We start from the raw sequence: 18705 nt of genomic DNA, 5'->3' as shown, positions 1-18705 counted from the left end.
TCGGACTTAATTGGAAAATATTTACCAGGGAGTAAGCTCCATCACCCATGTTGTTATTGTGCAAAATTTGAATATTTTGGATGGAAGTCTAGCCAGAGCCCACTAACTGCCCGTTCTTAATTGCGCCCATATACTGCCTACCTACTGCCCAAGTGGGGCTCAACAACGAAGCCCACTCTAAGCTCATGCCCAACCAAAGCCCACCTAGACCAAGTGGTGCCTAAATGGCACAGGTAGCCATTGTCAATGAATGGAATTGATGATTGATGGAAGTGCCCACCTTTCAGCGAATAATTGATCATGCGAAGCCTTGAAAAAATGCACAGACTGAGTGAAGCAGGATTACTTCTGTCGATCGCGATGAGTACACACGGTCCTTCTCAATCCGTGTATTTTTGTGAGGCGTCTCATCAAGCATTGTGCTGCTGAAGCACACACCAAAAGGTGAGCACTTCCAACAATAATCAATTCCAGTCAATGACAATGCCCACCTCTGCTAATTGGGCCCCAACTGTACGTGTTATCTGGGAAAATGTCCTGACAGCTAGCATCTGTACATATGTTTATTTTGTAGGTGCCGCAGGAAGTGTTATGCCAAGTTAAAACTACACAACGTTTTGTCTTTCACGCTGTCAGGTAGGGATGGGAATCGAAAACCGGTTCTTGTTGAGAACCGACTCCCAGTGTTTCAATTCCTTGGCATCGTTTGCCATTTTTGCTAACGATTCCCTTATTGGTTCCGTGCGCGCCGAGCAACAAACATGGCGCCATGCTCGAAAGTTTGTTGACATCTTTCAAGAAAAGCTAACAGGCCAACTTGCAATGTTTGCAAATTGGATATTTCGTCTAAGGGAGGAAACACTACCACTATGCAAACGCATTTGGACACGCAGCATGACTGCCTGTCGTGTTTGGGAGCGCTCCGGAGTCCCGGTGGGATCAACACAGCAGCAACGGCCGCCACCAATGCAAGCGTTCTCTCCTATCAACACCCCAGGTACTGGTAGCAACCATATTAGCGCCAGTTTGCCTTTATGTAAAACGTGCCGTTAGTACAGGTAACTGTTAATGTTAAAGCCCGTATCTCACTAAACGGCGCCGGCTTGCGAGGGTAAACGCTACTGCCCGCCTGTGTTGTTTTTTTTCCATCAGGGTTCATTCGAGGTTGCAAAATGTGAAAAGATGTACAGAACAAACCATGACTTAAAGGCAACACTCGCTACTGCCACGCAACCACACTGATTCTGCTCACGGGAGTCACACACTAGTTTACTGGCTGTGTAGCCACACTACAAGTCTGAAACCAACAAGATCCCACCGATCATCATGTGCTGGATGCCAAGAGCACCGCATCCGCACTGGTTGTCAGGGAGGCGGGACAAAAAAAGAGGCAAGGAAGGGAGTGTTTGTGTGAATGGAGCATGCAGGACAAGTGTGGTTGTGCCACTACATAATACACATGAGTGCATAACGCGCTCCCAGCTCGGTAGTGATTAAAATATGATTCAGTAGCCAATTAGTAGTGTATTTTAATTTATTTACATAGAACAGGTAAATACAGCCCATTTTGTGAATTAATTTGAGGATGACATATTGTTGTATTATTTTATCAAACACTTTATACTGTGTTTGAGTACATCATATTCATTTTCTACTTTAATGTGAAGTGATATAGTACGGTGCATTTGATATGCGCGTTCATTCTGAACAGTCAGGTTTTGTTCCTCCTTCGAGAGGGTGGGGGGGAAAAAGACACATAGCAGGAGCGGCTGCCAAGGCCTGACTTCTATAAAAAGATATAGGCTACTGTCCGTCCCAAACACCTGATCGATCCTCACTAAGGCTGCATTCAGACTGCAGGCATATCTGACTCCAATCAGATTCCTCCTCAAATCAGATTTTTAGGGCTGACTGTCCAAATCTGATCTGGCCCTGTTCAGACTGAGACACATTTTGCTGTAGCAACGACATCGAACGCAGGGGACGCCCAGCGCGTGGAGTGTTTGACGTCATTGCAACGCTCTTACCACTTTGTACTTCTCTCAAGCGCGTTAAGTGATTTTCTTTTCTTTTTTTTAATGACCATATGTCTATGGCTACGGCCGGGCACTTAGTCGCTATTTCCAGTTGCGCATGTGAAGAACCGATGGGGTAGCGAGACCGGCTTCAGCACAAGTAACGTAAACTTTCCCTGTATCAGGGATGTGATTTGACCAAAGTGAAATTATCTGAAAATTTAGCCGGGGGTCTGGGGGCTCATGGGTTTTCCGTGTTTTTAAGTACTTTCAATGCACTCACATGACAAAGAAATAGACAAAACAGCAGCATAAAGTTTCAATGTATATTGAACTATCCCATATAAAATGGCAGTTTTAGTCAACTCGAAATCAGTCACATTCAAAAACATTGGACTGCCTTTGCTTTTAAAAACTATCACTGAGAATATCATCATATCTAACTAATGTGATTACTAAGTTAACACATAAATAATGTTGAAGAGTTCAAATTTCATGAACAAATAATTGTATCATGACCAAATGAAAAGTAACTCATATTAGAACATACCACAAATGTCTTTGTTATAGCAGAAGATGTTATCTGTCGGAGTCATGTGCATACACAATGAACTAAATCACTGGCCATGCAGAAACATGAAATTCATTCAAAGTTCTGAAATTTATATTTTCTGTCACATTCTAGATGAATTATAACATCACTAAATATCACAAATATTGTTTTCTATTTTCTACTCATTAAAACATTCAACATATTTACAGGAATATACAAGACTTCATTGCTTTGGAATGGGTCTTTCTAGCCTGCTTCTGTGCAGCTTTGATGGTTCTTCTTGAGGCAGCCTTGCTCATTTGGGTGTCCTGTTTCACAGCAAGTTCTGTTCGTTTTGCAGACAACATAGCTGCTTCTGCATCCTTCTCCTCCCTGTACCTTTTGGAGGATGTCCTCAGATTTAGGCAGTTTGGACTGCACAGGATCCATCAGAATGTCTTTCCTGCCAAAATGGCTGACAGAGGTGGTCTTTCTTGCTCTTAGAGCATATTTCACAGTCTGGATAGAACTGTATGTGGCTATGTCCATTCTGCATGCTTTGGGGTTCAGGACATCAGCCATGACACTGAAAGACCCCTCTACTTGCGGCCCATGGAAGCAACTCATGAGAGCCTTCACCATCTTGGCCAAGGTTGGGTATCTTCCAACAGCAAAGACTTGAGCCCACCAACGATCCAGTGCAATTGCCTTCCCCTCTGAGTCCAAAGGTGTTGGCAACTCACTGTCCAACTGGTATTCTCTCACCTCGAGATCATAGTTCCCCAGCTCTGACTCATCAAGGAAATTGGTGACCAACGATGACAGCTTCTTCAGTTGGTTTAAAGTTGAGCTGTGTCCTCTGGCAAGTGGGTCAATGGCAGAGGCTGCTTTCAGAAGCTTGCTGTTCATGGGCAACTTTTTCTGAAGGTACAGTCCACATGCCAGATATGCTGCCTTGGCTTTGGCTTTGAACTTGAACACAACTGACGACTTGTTGGAAGAATCCATCAATTTGCTGGTGACACCACCATAGAAAATATCCTTTTTAACATTATTTCACCTGCTCTACACATCTATAACTAAATTCAAAATGATTAAAATATAAAATAAAGAATTAAAAATGTTAACAATGTTAACACCTTCCAGAGTCAGGGATGAGAATTTACCCCAAATGAAGTAGTTCAAATATCACCCGGTCTCGTTTACGACCTAAATCCAGATGTAGTCCAGATTTTAAACAGTACAACGTACTATTTTTAGAATGTCATTGATCACACGCGCATTAGCGTCGTAAAACAGGTTTAAAGTAGGTTGCCATGTTTGTTTTCTTTCAGGTTTTTTTTGTGTCTTAAAAATAATGTTATAAGCCGATAAAGCCAAATAACCAATTATAATTACTTTTATTTGAAACGTTTCATGTGTTAAATGTGTGCGTATTGCTACGTACATTTGCTTCGCCAATTCCAGATCAGCCATTGACCAAAATAGGTGGCTTCTTTCATTAAACCTGGCAACCCATCACGGCTCGCTAGTCGCTAGCTAAGCTACTTTAGCATCCGAGTCACATTTGTCGTCGATGAAAAGCCGAGCGTCTAGAAAGAGCTCGCAACCAGTATATCTGTAAGTACAATTACAAAAGGATCCTTTTTATAACAAGCGCGTTTATTGGTCAACACAGAGACTTCAGCCTATCGCAAGATCCGTGTTATTTCAGTTACGGACACACTAAAATGGAATGCTGTAGAGACGAAATCGGATTTTTTACCACTTAAAAAATCGGAAATTTTAAATTTTTATTTTTGGAGATAAAAAAAGCGGAATTCCGCGAATTAGCGGAAAAATCACATCCCTGCTGTATTTACAGTTCAGCATGAGAGGAGTCGACAGCGCAGTCAAGACGTTTGACTGCCGAGCAGGCCGGGCGGCAAACCGATTGGATATTGACAGTGTGGGACTGGTTGCCAGCCAATCGCAGTACACACAGAGACAAACAACCAATCACACTCACAATCGCACCTATGGACAATTTGGAGTGTTTAATTAACCTGCCATGGCATATCTTCAGAATGTGGGAGGAAGTACCGGAGTACCCGGAGATAACCCACGCAAGCACGGGGAGAACATACAAACTCCACCCAGGAAGGCCGAAGCCCGGACTCAATCTCACGTCCTCTGCACTGGGAGGCGGACGTGCTAACCAGTCAGCCACCGTGCCGCCCATTATTATAAACTTTCAATATATATACTTTTTTAAGTCAACAAACAAATGTCGTCATACGTCTTTACCTTCAACACTGGAGCGCAGTTGTAAGATCGGGGGATCGAGTGGTAATTATTCGTCGTCCATTGCATTAGAAAGCCATCAAAATTTTCAACATCCTTATTGTCTACAAACATATTATTTAACAATATGTCATTGTCGACTCATTACACTGATTTTAATTCCTCCCGCGCCGTCGTCAATTGCATCATTTATTTCATAACTCACGCAAATCTGCGTCAACCATAAATGCTCAAATAAAATTCCAGGACATGCTACGAGGCCCGCGTCACCCTCTCGTGCATATTCTGATGCATTCAATTGGCTAGGAGACCAATAATTGGTCAAAACAAAATTACATATCCGCGCTCACGACTTTAACGGTAGAAGAGCGGTCCTGCACACCCAGCCTTAATGGGTTAATGCCTGTTTAAAAGGGACTAATGAAAAGGCGCTATAATTTTTTACGGTAATTGTTATAAGAATTATATATAAGAAAGGCAGGTTTTATTCTGTATTACAAGTGTACTGTACAACAACTAAAATGAAGAATGGAAACCAAGTAGATATTGTTAAGGTATTGTAAACAGAAGATAGACCACTGATAAAAGTAAAATAAATAAACAAAGTGGTCACACCCATCATTCTTAATGTATGTCAGCTTTTATAGATTGATAAGGAAGCCTACATTGTTTAGATATTTGCAATTATTAACGGTTAATACATTGATAGACTTTTTTTTTCTGTCTGAGTTTGAAATGACCGACTGCATTTGAATGCATGTCGCGGCTCGCCGAACGCTGTCAATGTTTATGCTCCCATTAGTGGCTAGTTGCTAACACTGGAGACTTGTGCCGTATCATGCAATGACAGACTAATTAACTAGCATTTTCTTAGCATCCTTAATTGTAGGGGTGTGAATTGCCTAGTACCTGGCAATTCGATCCGTATCACGATTCATAGGTCACGTTTCGATACCAATTCATCCCGATACAAATCAGTAAACTTGTACTTGTACACTGTAAGATTTATATGAAAATGTATCTATTTATCTGAAACTTCAGGCTTAATACTGTGAGCATTGAAACAGCATTGAAATTAATTATTAAGGCTTAATGTTCCATTAATATAACATTCTTCCATGCTTAACGTGTGAATCCTTAGTGAGACGTTTTCTTGATTATTTCCATCAAAAATTGATGTTTAAACATCAATTCGCATATTGAATCGATACAAGAATTGCATACTGTAACATCACAATGTATTGCCAAATAGATTTTTTTTAACACCCTTACTTAATTAGAAATTAAATATAATTTAGGGATTGCGTGTTGATGTTGGAAGTCGATTGTCGCGTGAGGACGAGGCAAGCTAACCGCCTTGGGCTGCGAAGCCTACCACGCGCTGCGTGGGTCAATTTCAAAATACAAGTCGGGGTATGAATTGTGCAGTACCTGGCGATTTGATACGTATCAATAGTCTTAGGTCACGATTCGATTCGATTCGATTAATCCCAATACAAATCGATAAATTGATTATTGCAATTTTTTTAAACTCAAATTTTAAAAATAGTAACCAGTAAACTTGTACATGTACACTAAGATTTGTATGAAAATGTATTTATTTACCTGAAACTTCAAGTTTAACTGAGCCACTGTATTTAATTAAGAAATTGCAGTCTGTTTCATGTTTGAACAGCACTGAAATAAAATATTAGGGCTTAATGTTCCATTAATATAACATTTTTCCATGCTTAAATGCGTGAACCCTAACCCTAAGTAAGACGTTTTGTTGAATATTTCCATCAAAAATTAATTGATGTTTAAACATCGATTCGGCTGCATATTGCATCGATTCGAGAATTGCGCACTGTAATATTGTGATATACTGCCAAATTGATTTTTTTTTAACACCCTTAAATACAAGTAAAAAGGCAATTGCGTCTACGTCAATGTATTAGTTGGAAGGCTTTTATCCCAATCCGTGGCGCTTTATCCGTACGGATCACAGCTCTAAGATAAACTGTTGCACCAACACCTTTAAACATGTACTCGCGCCGTGCGACCGATTATTATTTTTTGACCAGCACTGGTTGTAAAGTTGGTCACATTTGCTGGTGAATTGGTCGTAATGAACGCTGCCTGCACCTTTGTCAGGTGAACAAATTATCTTGTTGATAATCCACACAGTAAATTTCATACAGTACATTTTACTCTAAAACGGCTATATTTGGTCCCAGTCTTAACAGTAAAACAGAGTAAATTTTACACTTTTTTTATAACATTTGCATTTACTCTTTTTGGAGTGTAAATTTTACTTTGTTTAGACTGGTACCAAATGATTTGTGAATTGGTATTGGGTATAGTTTTCATAAATTAATGCTTTAACATAATAATAGTCATATTTTTATTGGAACTCTTAACTTAAAGTATGTTGCCTATAAAAGAAAGTGAGTCAGTTGAATTTACAGAATACATGCATCTCATGGCACATGGTCAGGATGATACCACCTCTGCCTCAGTTTGAGCCAGGAAAAACCCTGATCTGAATAATCAAGAAGTTTTTAATCTGCTAGCATCCATAAAGGAACAAAGCCAAGATAGAGACATACAGTACCGGCCAAAAGTTTGGACACGCCTTCTCATGCAATGCATCTTCTGTTACGTTTCAGTTCTGTAGGGTTGGGGTTTTGTTTGTCTGGGGTATTCTTGTTGTCTTTTGTCTGTGTGATCAGTGTTTTGTTATGTGTTTCTTGTCTCTCCCTTTGTCTCGTCATGTGTAACCACGTCCACATGTGTGTGTGTGTGTGTGTCTTCCCTTCCCCGTGTGTTGACCAATGAGTGCCCTCAGCCACTTGTGTTTCACCCAAGTGTGTCTTGATGAGTCAATCAGCGTGAGTGTATTTAGGGGCGTCCACACGAAAGCCCGTTTCAATGTATCCGCACAAGTTTCTTACCGTTTGGGCAGTTCGTCCACATGGTGGCGCCGTTTCGGAGCTTGAAATCACTTTTGGAACCGGGCTCCAGAGTGGAAAGATTTCAAAACGTGCCCCTTACTTTCCAATCTGGACACAATGTGCAGAATACTTCTCCAGTGATGATGTAGTGGTCGCAAGCTCGATGACGACACATTGATTTGGTTTGATGACGTATGCTTCAACTCTCGCATGACTGTGCGCGAATCGCCAGTCTGTCAACAATGGCATATAGCTGTGTCGTAGTCGTTTTGCCCAACCTCCTTAGCTTTTACAGCAAAATATTTTGTGCAATGTTGTTGTACTGGAATCACCAGCCATTGTCACTTCTCCTGTGTTCGTCTCACTGATCTGTATATAGGCTACTACTGGATAGCCGATAGCCCGTGCAAGCCGTTAAAGCGACAGGGCAGCCATCTTACTCCTCCCAACTCGCCTAACAGACTACTGTATATCCGATACGTACATGTACAGCTCATTGGTTAGTGTATATGTATATGTGTGTTTGTTTGTGTGTGTGTATATATATATATATATATATATATATATCAATGGTGTCGTTAATATCACGTTAACTTTAAGTGCCTTTAAACGGCACCAATTTTTTTAACGCTTGATTAAAAAACGCTTTTTATTTGGAAAGCTTCTAATAAGGGAATTCTAGTCACCACGCAGCAGAAACGTCAACGTCAAAATTAACCAAAAGAAATGCAGTGTATTGGGCTGGAGATACAATACATAATGTTTAAGGGGCAGATTATTCGAGTGGAGGAGCCATTTGAACTATGTAGCACTTCCACCTTCCCTGCTTTGACAGAACGCACTCGGTAAGCGCTGCTGTGGGGGATTATTAGAGAGCTCGGTTGCTACAGCTCTCTAAGAGTTGTCCACTCTCAACCCCTGTGCGAGCCAAGACCCGAATGGATGTTGTGTTGTCACTTGGAGTGACTCCAAGCCACTTGATCTTTCGGTGTGAGGCGTATTTTATTTAGCAACTCCAGAAAAGGGCTTGTTAACTGTGACATCAATACCGTCTTCTGGTTTGTTGCGGTAAAGCAGCGTCTCTGCTTCGTTGCAGTAAAGCATGAACGTCACTATACAATGCGCATCCGAGAACTTAACAAAATAAAAGCATTCAACATCTTTCAAAGGAGTCACTTTAATACAATTTAGCGGTAATAAATTAAATAATAATGCATATATTTGTAGAAACTGGCATCAAGTGGTATTTTAACTAAGGATGCACGATAATATCGGTGGCTGATAATTATCGGCAATTATTAACCAATTTGACGTCATACAGATAAACCGGATAATAAAGAAATCAGCCGATAGCCACATTAGTCCATCTGTTGTGGTTGTGGCTCAAATTGTGCCCAACTCCTCAACCCCTCCCCTTTCCTATGATAAGTGTTGCATATTTATGACGTCATAATGTGCGTGGCCCCGTGTGTTCTCAGAAAATGCATTATGGCAACAGTGTGGGCTTTCTTTATAGTGTCTCCCCAAAATGTTACTCTCACACTTTTTTGTTGCATTTTCAAAACATGACTTTTGGCAAATTCAAAATAAGTCACCGGTTGTCTTTGAAGCAGAGATGTCAATAAAATTCCAGCTTTTTGGTGCCTCACACGTTTCAATGTATTTGTACATGTTAGACTTAAAGGCACTGTCCAACGTTTTGACTCTGAAATAAACACTTCTTAAATACAGGATGTTTAAACATGAACTCCTTTTCAATCTACACCTCTGGGCTTCTGTTAATGTGTGGTGGTGATTTTGTCCTCAGATTAGATAGCTCTTAATATGAAAAGAACACACCGATTTTGTCTGGTTCGTCATGAAGTAAAGTTGCGGTCATTTTACAATGTGCATCCATATTGGACTTGACGAACTAAAAACTTCAAGTTGTGTAAAGGAGTCATTTTAACACAATTTAGCAGTAATAAATTAAATAAGAATGTATATATATGTGGGGAGGGCAGCACGGTGGGTGACTGGTTAGCACGTCCGCCTCCCAGTGCAGAGGACGTGAGATCGAGTCCGGGCTTCGGCCTTCCTGGGTGGAGTTTGCATGTTCTCCCCGTGCTTGCGTGGGTTTTCACCGGGTACTCCGGTTTCCTCCCACATTCCAAAGACATGCATGGCAGGTTAATTGAACACTACAAATTGTCCATAAGTGTGATTGTGAGTATGGTTGTCCGTCTCTGTGTGCCCTGTGATTGGCTGGCAACCAGTTCAGGGTGTACCCCGCCTACTGCCCGAAGCCAGCTGGGATAGGCTCCAGCACACCCGCGACCCTTGTGAGGAAAAGCGGTCAAGAAAATGGATGGATGGATGGATATATGTGGGGACTGGGGTTTTACAATTTTAAAAATGTGCAGAATTTCACAAGTTACTTCATTTTAAAAAATTAGTCAGCTTTTAATATGAAAAGAAAAAAGCTGTCACAATTGTCTTACAAACACTCGGGGTTTTTTTTGTTTTACAGTACAGTACATATTTTTCATTTTAAAACAATTTTATGAATTGCTATGAATTTACTGTATCAATGACTAAAAAATGCAACCATGTTTCTATTAGGTTAACATTTCTTCTCACTTTAATGTTGACAAAAGTATGAAAAAGTAGGGAAAACATTTACATTGAAATGCAAATTTAGATCTAAATTGAGATATAAAATGTGTGATTAATATGCAATTAATCGTGAGTTAATTGATTAATTGAAGTCATGCGATTAAATCCGATTAAAAAAAATATTGATTGACACCTCTAATATATATATATATAGAGAGAGAGAGAGAGAGAGAGAGAGAGAGAGAGAGAGAGAGAGAGAGAGAGAGAGAGAGAGAGAGAGAGAGAGAGAGAGAGAGAGAGAGAGAGAGAGAGAGAGAGTGGTTCGTCGTCTTTGCTGATTCTTCTACGCTTTCTGTTCCTCCCTGTGGCTGTGCCACTCTTGACTTGTTATACAGCCGTTAAACGTTCTCAGCATCTTCTTTTGGACACACGCATGTCTTGAAACGTTTCTGTGTATACAAGATTATTATGAGGAACGAAGCCTGCTTTGCTTCCATATGAACAGGGCCTCAATCTGCTGTTTTTGCTTAGCCACAGTGTGTGCATTGTCATTGTCAATGTTGTGTTTCGTCTCGTAGTCAAGTCAAAGCCACTACCTTTCAGGTCATGCCACGGCCACAGCCAGCTAAAGCCAAGCTACAGCCACAGCCAACCACAGACAAACCACAGCCACAGGCAAGCCAGGTCAAGCCAAGCCACTTTGTTAAAGTCGAGTCCAGTCAAGTCCCGGCAAGTCCAGGGGTAGGCAAGTTCGGTCCTACAGAGCCGCAGTCCTGCATGTTTTTGATGTCTCCCTCCTTGCACACAGCTGAGAGGCTCCTGCAGAACTAAATTATGAGGTGATGATTTGAAACACCTGGGCAGGAGACACCGGAAACATGCAGGACTGCGGCTCTCTAGGACCGAACTTGCCTATCTCTGGTCTAGTCACTCCACGTTTAGTCCAGTCATGTCATCTCCTAGTTGCTGTTCAAATTCTTGGCTGAGTTAAATAAACTCACCATGTTTACACATTCTCTCTGCCTGTTCACTGTGCCTTCCTTTGGGCATTTGGGTCCATATCTCAGACTCTACCATAAAACGTTCACGACTATTTACATTGTAGATTCTCACTGATGCCGTCAAAATTGTGAATGAACTAATGTGGAGTAATGTACTTAAAAAAGGTGAAATAATTGAAAACAAGTTTTATATTCTGTTGTGTGTGGGTTTTTTTTTTTTTTAATAGTCACTCTTTGCTCTGATTTATTTATCTTTTTTGCACACTCTTGGCATTCCCTCGATGAGCTTCAGGAGTAGTCACCTGAAATGGTTTTCCAACAGTATTGAAGGAGTTCCAGAGATGAGAATGCCTAGAGTGTGCAAAGCAGTAGTCAGAGTAAGGGGTAGATATTTTAAAGAAACTAGAATCTAAAACATGTTTTCAGTTATTTAACCTTTTTTTGTTAAGTACATAACTCCACATGGTGTTCATTCTTAGTTTTGATGCCTTCAGTGAGAATCTCCGATGTAAATAGTAATAAGAATAAAGCAAATGGCACACTGAATGAGATGTGTTTAAACTTTTGGCATGTACTGTACATATAGTAGTTATTGCTGCTAATCATATAAACATTTTAGAATTAAAGCCCACCTTAGCATGACTCCACCCATCCGGATTGCTCGTTTCCAGTCTTTCAGGGTGGCTTTTCCAGAAATATGTACAAACTGCTTTGGGCTTATCAGCTGGTCATCATACTACGGAAGAGAGTATTGGCGAGGTATATATTAGTTTGTTGAAAGAAAATGAAGACACACTATATACAAAGTGTAGCCTATATACAATTGTGTTCAGAATACAGTGTTTGTTCCTTCATTTATCACGAGGGTTACAGTCCAGAAATTACCTGCAATAAATTAAATCAGCGAAATACAATTTGACTTTTGGTTTTTGGTCCTTTTTTTTTCTTTTTGGTATGCCAAACACTTGTTAAACTTAATAAATGTAACTTTTAAAATGCAATATGACCATTGGAGTAAATACCAAGCTGCTGATTATAAGCTGCATTCATACTTTTGTTTGTTGCTCTTTTGTTTCCTGCCTATTTCTGAAAATGTGTCCATGAACATTTTGTTTTGAATTTACAATAAAATACAGTGGTAACCCCAACTTACGAACTTAATTGGTTCTGTAACCTTGTTCGTAAATTGAAACATTCTTAAATCGAGGTAACTTTTCCCATTGAAATGAATTCATTTAATTTGTTCCCCAATTACATTTTATGATATATATATATATATATATATATATATATATATATATATATATATATATATATATATATATAAAATGTTCTAATTTTAATTAGTGTGCGGTTGGAAATAAATAAAGTACAACATAAGTAAAAAGTATACATCATCACTATGAAGAAATCACATACTAAACAAATAAGTGCTTATTGTGCTTTAACTTTATGTGAGGAGGAGAGAAGGACAGCAGCTCCTCCACTGGAAAAGAGTCTCCTTCCAAAATAAGCAACATAACAATCGTATTCACGTTTTCCATTTCGTCTGTTTATTTCTATGTTTTTTTTTCCGTTTGGACCCAAAAAAACGATCCATGGAAATGTGCCTTTTTTGACACGTTAGTGACATTAAAGCAGTTGTTGATTGGTAAAAGCGAGCGTGGAGGGCGAAACTTACGGCTACACACACACACACACACACAGCGGCTTGCTCCCGCATGTACAGTTTGTATCTTTTTTTTTCTTCCCCAAATTAAGAGATGCTATAATACAGTAAATAGCATACATATCATACATAATCGTTTTTGCCACATTCATTGAAAATCTAGGGCAGACGATTGTAGTGCTGTCACTACCAAATATTTTAAGAATCGATTAATCTATCTATTATTTAATGGATTAATCAAATAATCAGATTCATTTTAATTTTACATTAAAATGTATTACAAAAGCATTTCCCCCCCATTCCTGTTTATTAACCAGTGATTGGTGTTTATTTCGTAGTTCATATTCATATAGTGATTAAAAAGACGGAAACTGATGTTATACTATGTTACCAGTTCAGTCATTGTTTTCCAAAGTAAATAGACAGATGTTTGCAAATGTCGTATTTTGATTAAACACAGAAGATAGTCCGTCTTCTTTCATGAAGGACTACAGAAATCGGTGAATAATTACTGTTGATATGCCAAAATCAGAGGATTTGGACAATTTTAAATAAAAAAAATGGTTCCAAACGATTACTCGATTATTAAAATAGTTGTTGATTAATTAGATAATCGATTACTTGTCGATTAATCGATTAATTTTGACAGCTCTACTCCGGTGCGGTGAGAGAGACCACACACACGCGCACACACACACATACGTGCAAACACAGCGACCGCTGTGTGTGCACGTGCGTGCCAGGACACATTGAGTTTTCTGTGGGGTTTTAGGACATTTACAGCTTTTAAAGGGATAGTTCGGGTTTTTGGACATAAATCTGTACGGCATCCTCACCTAAAGTAGTGTGCAATCAGCACTGACTTACCTTTGGCAGCGTCCTGTGACCCGAGACCCGTTTTCTTCTAAAAACAATTTGTGTTCAAAAGAGTGATACATTTGCATGACAAAACTGCACATAAAAAAAACTCGCGCACAGTTCCGCTGTAATTATAACTTTGAAAACTCACGATAACATGTCTGACTACAATGACAATGTCTTTAGCACTGAGCCAAAAGGGTATCTTTATGAACCCGAATATACTGATGCCGATATTCATCAGATGGAATTAGAACGGGCAGAAAGAGAGAGCAAGGAGGGATAGAGAAGTGGCAAATGCTTGACAGATGGGGTGCACTTGTTTGAAGTGCTCGGAAAGCGGTAAAAAGTGTGCGGAAATTCGGGGAAATTTTTTATTGGTACAGCCCGGGAAATCACGCGTCCACACCATTTTTACATATAGAACAATATAATATAGTGTGACGTGTCACAAGAACGCTGCCAGCAGACGTGGTTGGTAATCTCACTTTTTTATTTGTCTTCACACAACCGACTACTGTTGGCCACAGCCAACGCCGAAGATAAGAAACTTTACTCGCAAGCCGAATTAGCACACGTTACCAACAATGTATGGATGAGTCCCTTCCCACCGCGAGACGTGCGATGCGTTCACAAACACTGGAACAGGAACACACAACACACCTTAGTTATACAAGCTTATAAAGTTAATACAATCACAACGTTATATAGTAATGGCTATTGCTCTTCATTAGCTCTCTCGCATCAGGTTAACACTTCTAAACAACTTGGTTTGTGTGCATCTGTCAGCTTGATGCAGTGCACCGCGCAATGATACAAACAGAAAAATAGAGCACGGCGGTAATGGAGTCTGACTTTTTCTAAGGTGCAGTTTTGTGATGTAAATTTATCACTATTTTGAATACAAATTGTTTTTAGAAGACAAACGCTTTATTTCTGTGACCCCAGCCAACTTGCCGGACTCGATCAAAACCGGACCAGATCTCGGGTCACAGGACGCTGTCAGGTTAGGTGAGGATGCCAAACAGATTCATTTCCAACAACGCGAACTATCCCTTTAAGTCAAACTGAGCTCTAATTAAGAATAAAAAAATAAAAAAATCAGCACAACTATGGCAATTAGTTATGCACAGAGCCAATGATGGTTAACTAGCGCGAGACTTACAGTATGAGTCGTCCGCTCACCCATGCTTGGACGGTTCACATAACGAAACATGCACGTAAGTTTAAAAATTCGTAAAACGTGTCGTTCGTAAGTCAAGGTTCCACTGTATTACGTAATAACTACCCTTACAAAGAGTTTTCCACTCAAGACCTGGCAACTAGGCTGGGTAAAGATTTGCCACTTTCAAGAAACACTGGCCTACATCGTGGGAAACACTATATATCAAGGGTCACCGATGTATATGCCCGCAGGTGCCAGGTAGCCCCCAAGGACCACATGAGTAGTGATAATGAGTAATAATAAGTATTAATTTGTCTTTAAATAAATTTATATTTTATTATTAATTATATTTAATATTATTGTAAAAGGTAATTTGAGCAATTTCATAAGAGTGCATCAAATTCTTAGCCTGCATTAGTCAGTACTCAAAAGTACAGTAGCTCAGTGTTTTATAAAGGTTGGTGACCCCTGCACTATAGCAATGCCAGAAGGTAAGCAGAGCTGTATTATGTTTTGTCTTATGTACAGATTAGAGTAAATCAACAGCGTTAGCTTCAGATACTATAAGTACAATGTATTTTATTGCTTAGAGTGACGTTGTGGATGTTTCGGGCGGGGGACGACTTTGTATTCACTGCATGCCCCACATACACAGATAAGCACACTAATTCACCATATTATATATAAAATTATATTGAAAATACCATTACTATTATTATTATTATTGGAACGATAAGTGGTTAAGACAATTGTCCATACTGTGCTGTTGAACCTGGGTTGCAAGGTGCGGTTAAAAAAATTATTCCACGTGAAAAGAAAAAATACTAACCTTCACACATTTTACATTGATTCCTGGGCACACAAACTTCTTCACGAGTAACATTGCTTGACTGTCACCACATGTTATAGGACAGCCAATTTCAACATCACCTTCTTCAGTGTCTTCTACAAGAATGAAAAGACATGTGAAACATGACCACAATGATACAGAGTAGTGATGGTTTCTCTGTATCCTTGTGATACTCTTACCTGGATGTGCTTCAGCTGTCATAACTGACACAACAGTTTCATCAGATTCTTCTCTGCAATGACAGCAGAGTTAACAGTTAATTGCATGTTTTATGACTTTACAGATGTTGTCATAACACCTGAACGTAAAATAAATTGCCTAGGACATTTAATTCCGAGTTTGCATATCCTCCCCATGCTTGCGTGGGTTTTTTCCGGATACTCAGGTTTCCTTCCACATTCCAAAGACATGCATTACAGGTTAATTGAACACTCCAAATTGCAACCAGTTCAGGGTGTACACACACACATATATATAAAGTTCAAGTGTTGTTGCACAAAAATTTTAAAGGACCATGATGACCCATTTTTTCATCAGGAAAATTATATTGACATGCATTTTTTATTTCATCCATTTGTTTTGGAGAAATTAGTAGATAACTAATCAGAAAGATACACCGCTTTTTAATAGTCATTACAGCCACGCCCTACCCGCCCTCTTCCCATGCCTCCGGGACTCGAAACCCCATGTCTGATGGTAAGAAGCTGTTTTCATCCTGCAACCTCGTCTGTTTAGCGGCCAGATATTAACTGCTGCTTGACAGCTCTGTATGTTTTTAGCCAAGGGTAGCTGCAGCTAGCCTAGCTGCCGGGTTTTCCTTTATAGCTGTGTGTAGCAAGGGGATGCTAATTCTGCCTGCCTGGAGTCCAACAAAACTTGCGTCGCTAAATGTCTAAAAACTGAGACAATCGCCACCAAAATTAATATGCACAGTTCCTACTCTTATCCACACCAAAATGTAAAAGTAAACAACAAAAAGCATCAATCAGCACAATATTTTCGATTTTATGGAGTTGATAGTAAGCTGCACGGTGACTGACTGGTTAGCACGTCCGCCTCCCAGTGCAGAGGACGTGAGATCGAGTCCGAGCTTCGGCCTTCCTGGGTGAAGTTTGCATGTTCTCCCCGTGCTCGCCTGGGTTTTCTCCGGGTGCTCCGGTAACCTCCCACATTCCAAAGACATGCATGGCAGGTTAATTGAACACTAAAATGTCCCTTGGTATGATTGTGAGTGTGGATGGTTGTTTGTGTCTCTGTGCCTTGGATTGGCTGGCAACCAGTTCAGGGTGTACCCCGCTTACTGCCCGAAGCCAGCTGGGATAGGCTCCAGCGCCCCCCGCGACCCTTGTGAGGATTAAGCGGTTAAGAAAATGGATGGATGGAGTTGATAGTGGGGTTTTTCCTAATAGGCGCTCACATTATGTCAGTAAAGTCCCAAATTTTGCGCCAATGCTTTGTAGGAATGTGCATATGAATTTTGGGGGCCATTAGTTACCGTTGAAAGGAAACTAGATGACAACAGAACATGATAAAACAAGTGAGGAGAGTAAAACAAAAAAAAGCGAGTAAACAATATTCCGATGCTTGCTTTCCCCTGTGACGTTGACAGGGTGAGATGCGGAAACAAGCAGTCCACACAAAAATGTGTGTGAAATGGAGTCACGTCAAAACGTGTTAAATCACTACAGAGTTTTTTGGGGGGGTGAATTTTAGTGCTGACATTATTATTATAGAGATCTTTCATATAAGTGTGCATGTTCAGCTCATTCAAGTGTCCCTTTAATATACAGTACAGGCCAAAAGTTTGGACACACCTCATTCGATACATTTGCTTTATTTTCATGACTCTGTACATTGTGGATTCTCACTGAAGGCATCAAAACTTTGATGAGAACTATGACAACTAACAAACACATGCAGAGTTATGTACTTAACAAAAAAAGGTGAAAATAATAGAATAAATATATAAACAAATAGCCACCCTTTTCTCTGATTACTTTTTCTGCACATTCTTGGCATTCTCTCGATGAGCTTCAAAAGGTACATGGTAAATGGACTGCTTTTTATATAGCTAGTCACCTGAAAGAGTGTTCCAACAGTCTTTAAGGAGTTCTCAGTGATAAGAATGCTAAGAGTATGCAAAAAAAGAAGAAGTAGCAAATAGCAAAGGATGGCTATTTTGAAGAATTTATAATACTAAACATGTTTTCAGTTTGTTCACCTTTTTTTTTGTTAAGTACATAACTCCACATCAGTTCATACATAGTTTTGATGCCTTCAGTGAGAATCTACAAAGTAACCAGTCATGAGAATAAAGCAAATGCAATGTATAAGAAAGTGTGTCCAAACTTAGACAGTACTGTATGTAAAAAAACACATCACATGGATGAACATGAAGCACCCTTTTCGTATCAATTTTGTAAAATACACTCGTCTTAAAATAAAATATTATTCTAATTGATTTGTTCAAGATTAATACGGAATGTCCACCAGTTTATGTTGAGCTGGTATGCTGTAATTTTGCAACAGCTATGACATAGTGTTGAACTAATTTTAATTTGATTGATGTGTGGATATGTTCCACTGTATAAAGATCCCACTTAGAAATTGTGGGGAAACCAATGAGTGCATGACTGTGTATAAAACCTTAGGCTGCTGCATGTTTCCAATGCTCATGTTTTAAAATAAACAAACATGTTTTGTTTATTTTTTTTAATTACTATCTGACAAACTTGTGATTATGTTTATGCTATGATTTTTGTTTGAGGTGCCTAAGTTGTAGCTAAAATCACTGAATCCAGTTA

The 18705-nt window shown here is 39.6% G+C and overlaps 1 protein-coding gene across 5 annotated transcripts in view; it reads right to left on the bottom strand.

Annotated features, from left to right (window-relative positions):
• Positions 1 to 18705, bottom strand: part of gmeb1 (glucocorticoid modulatory element binding protein 1) — a 60512-nt gene that overhangs the window by 37991 nt on the left and 3816 nt on the right. For 3 of the 5 annotated variants that reach the window (XM_077547868.1, XM_077547867.1, XM_077547869.1), the window contains exons 3-5: positions 16081 to 16133; positions 15881 to 15996; positions 11992 to 12095 (exon numbers count right to left, since the gene is read on the bottom strand). In XM_077547868.1, coding sequence (XP_077403994.1) covers positions 11992 to 12095; positions 15881 to 15996; positions 16081 to 16133 — 273 coding nt within the window. Of the gene's footprint in view, positions 1 to 11991; positions 12096 to 15880; positions 15997 to 16080; positions 16134 to 16941; positions 18696 to 18705 lie in introns of those variants that run through there. The other 2 variants (XM_077547865.1, XM_077547866.1) reach the window with 1 other exon arrangement.

The sequence above is a fragment of the Vanacampus margaritifer genome, chromosome 17 (genome assembly GCF_051991255.1).
Source record: "Vanacampus margaritifer isolate UIUO_Vmar chromosome 17, RoL_Vmar_1.0, whole genome shotgun sequence".
Classification (NCBI taxonomy): domain Eukaryota; kingdom Metazoa; phylum Chordata; class Actinopteri; order Syngnathiformes; family Syngnathidae; genus Vanacampus; species Vanacampus margaritifer.
The sequence above is the reverse complement of the archived record's forward strand: the minus strand, read 5'-3'. Positions and strand labels throughout refer to the sequence as shown.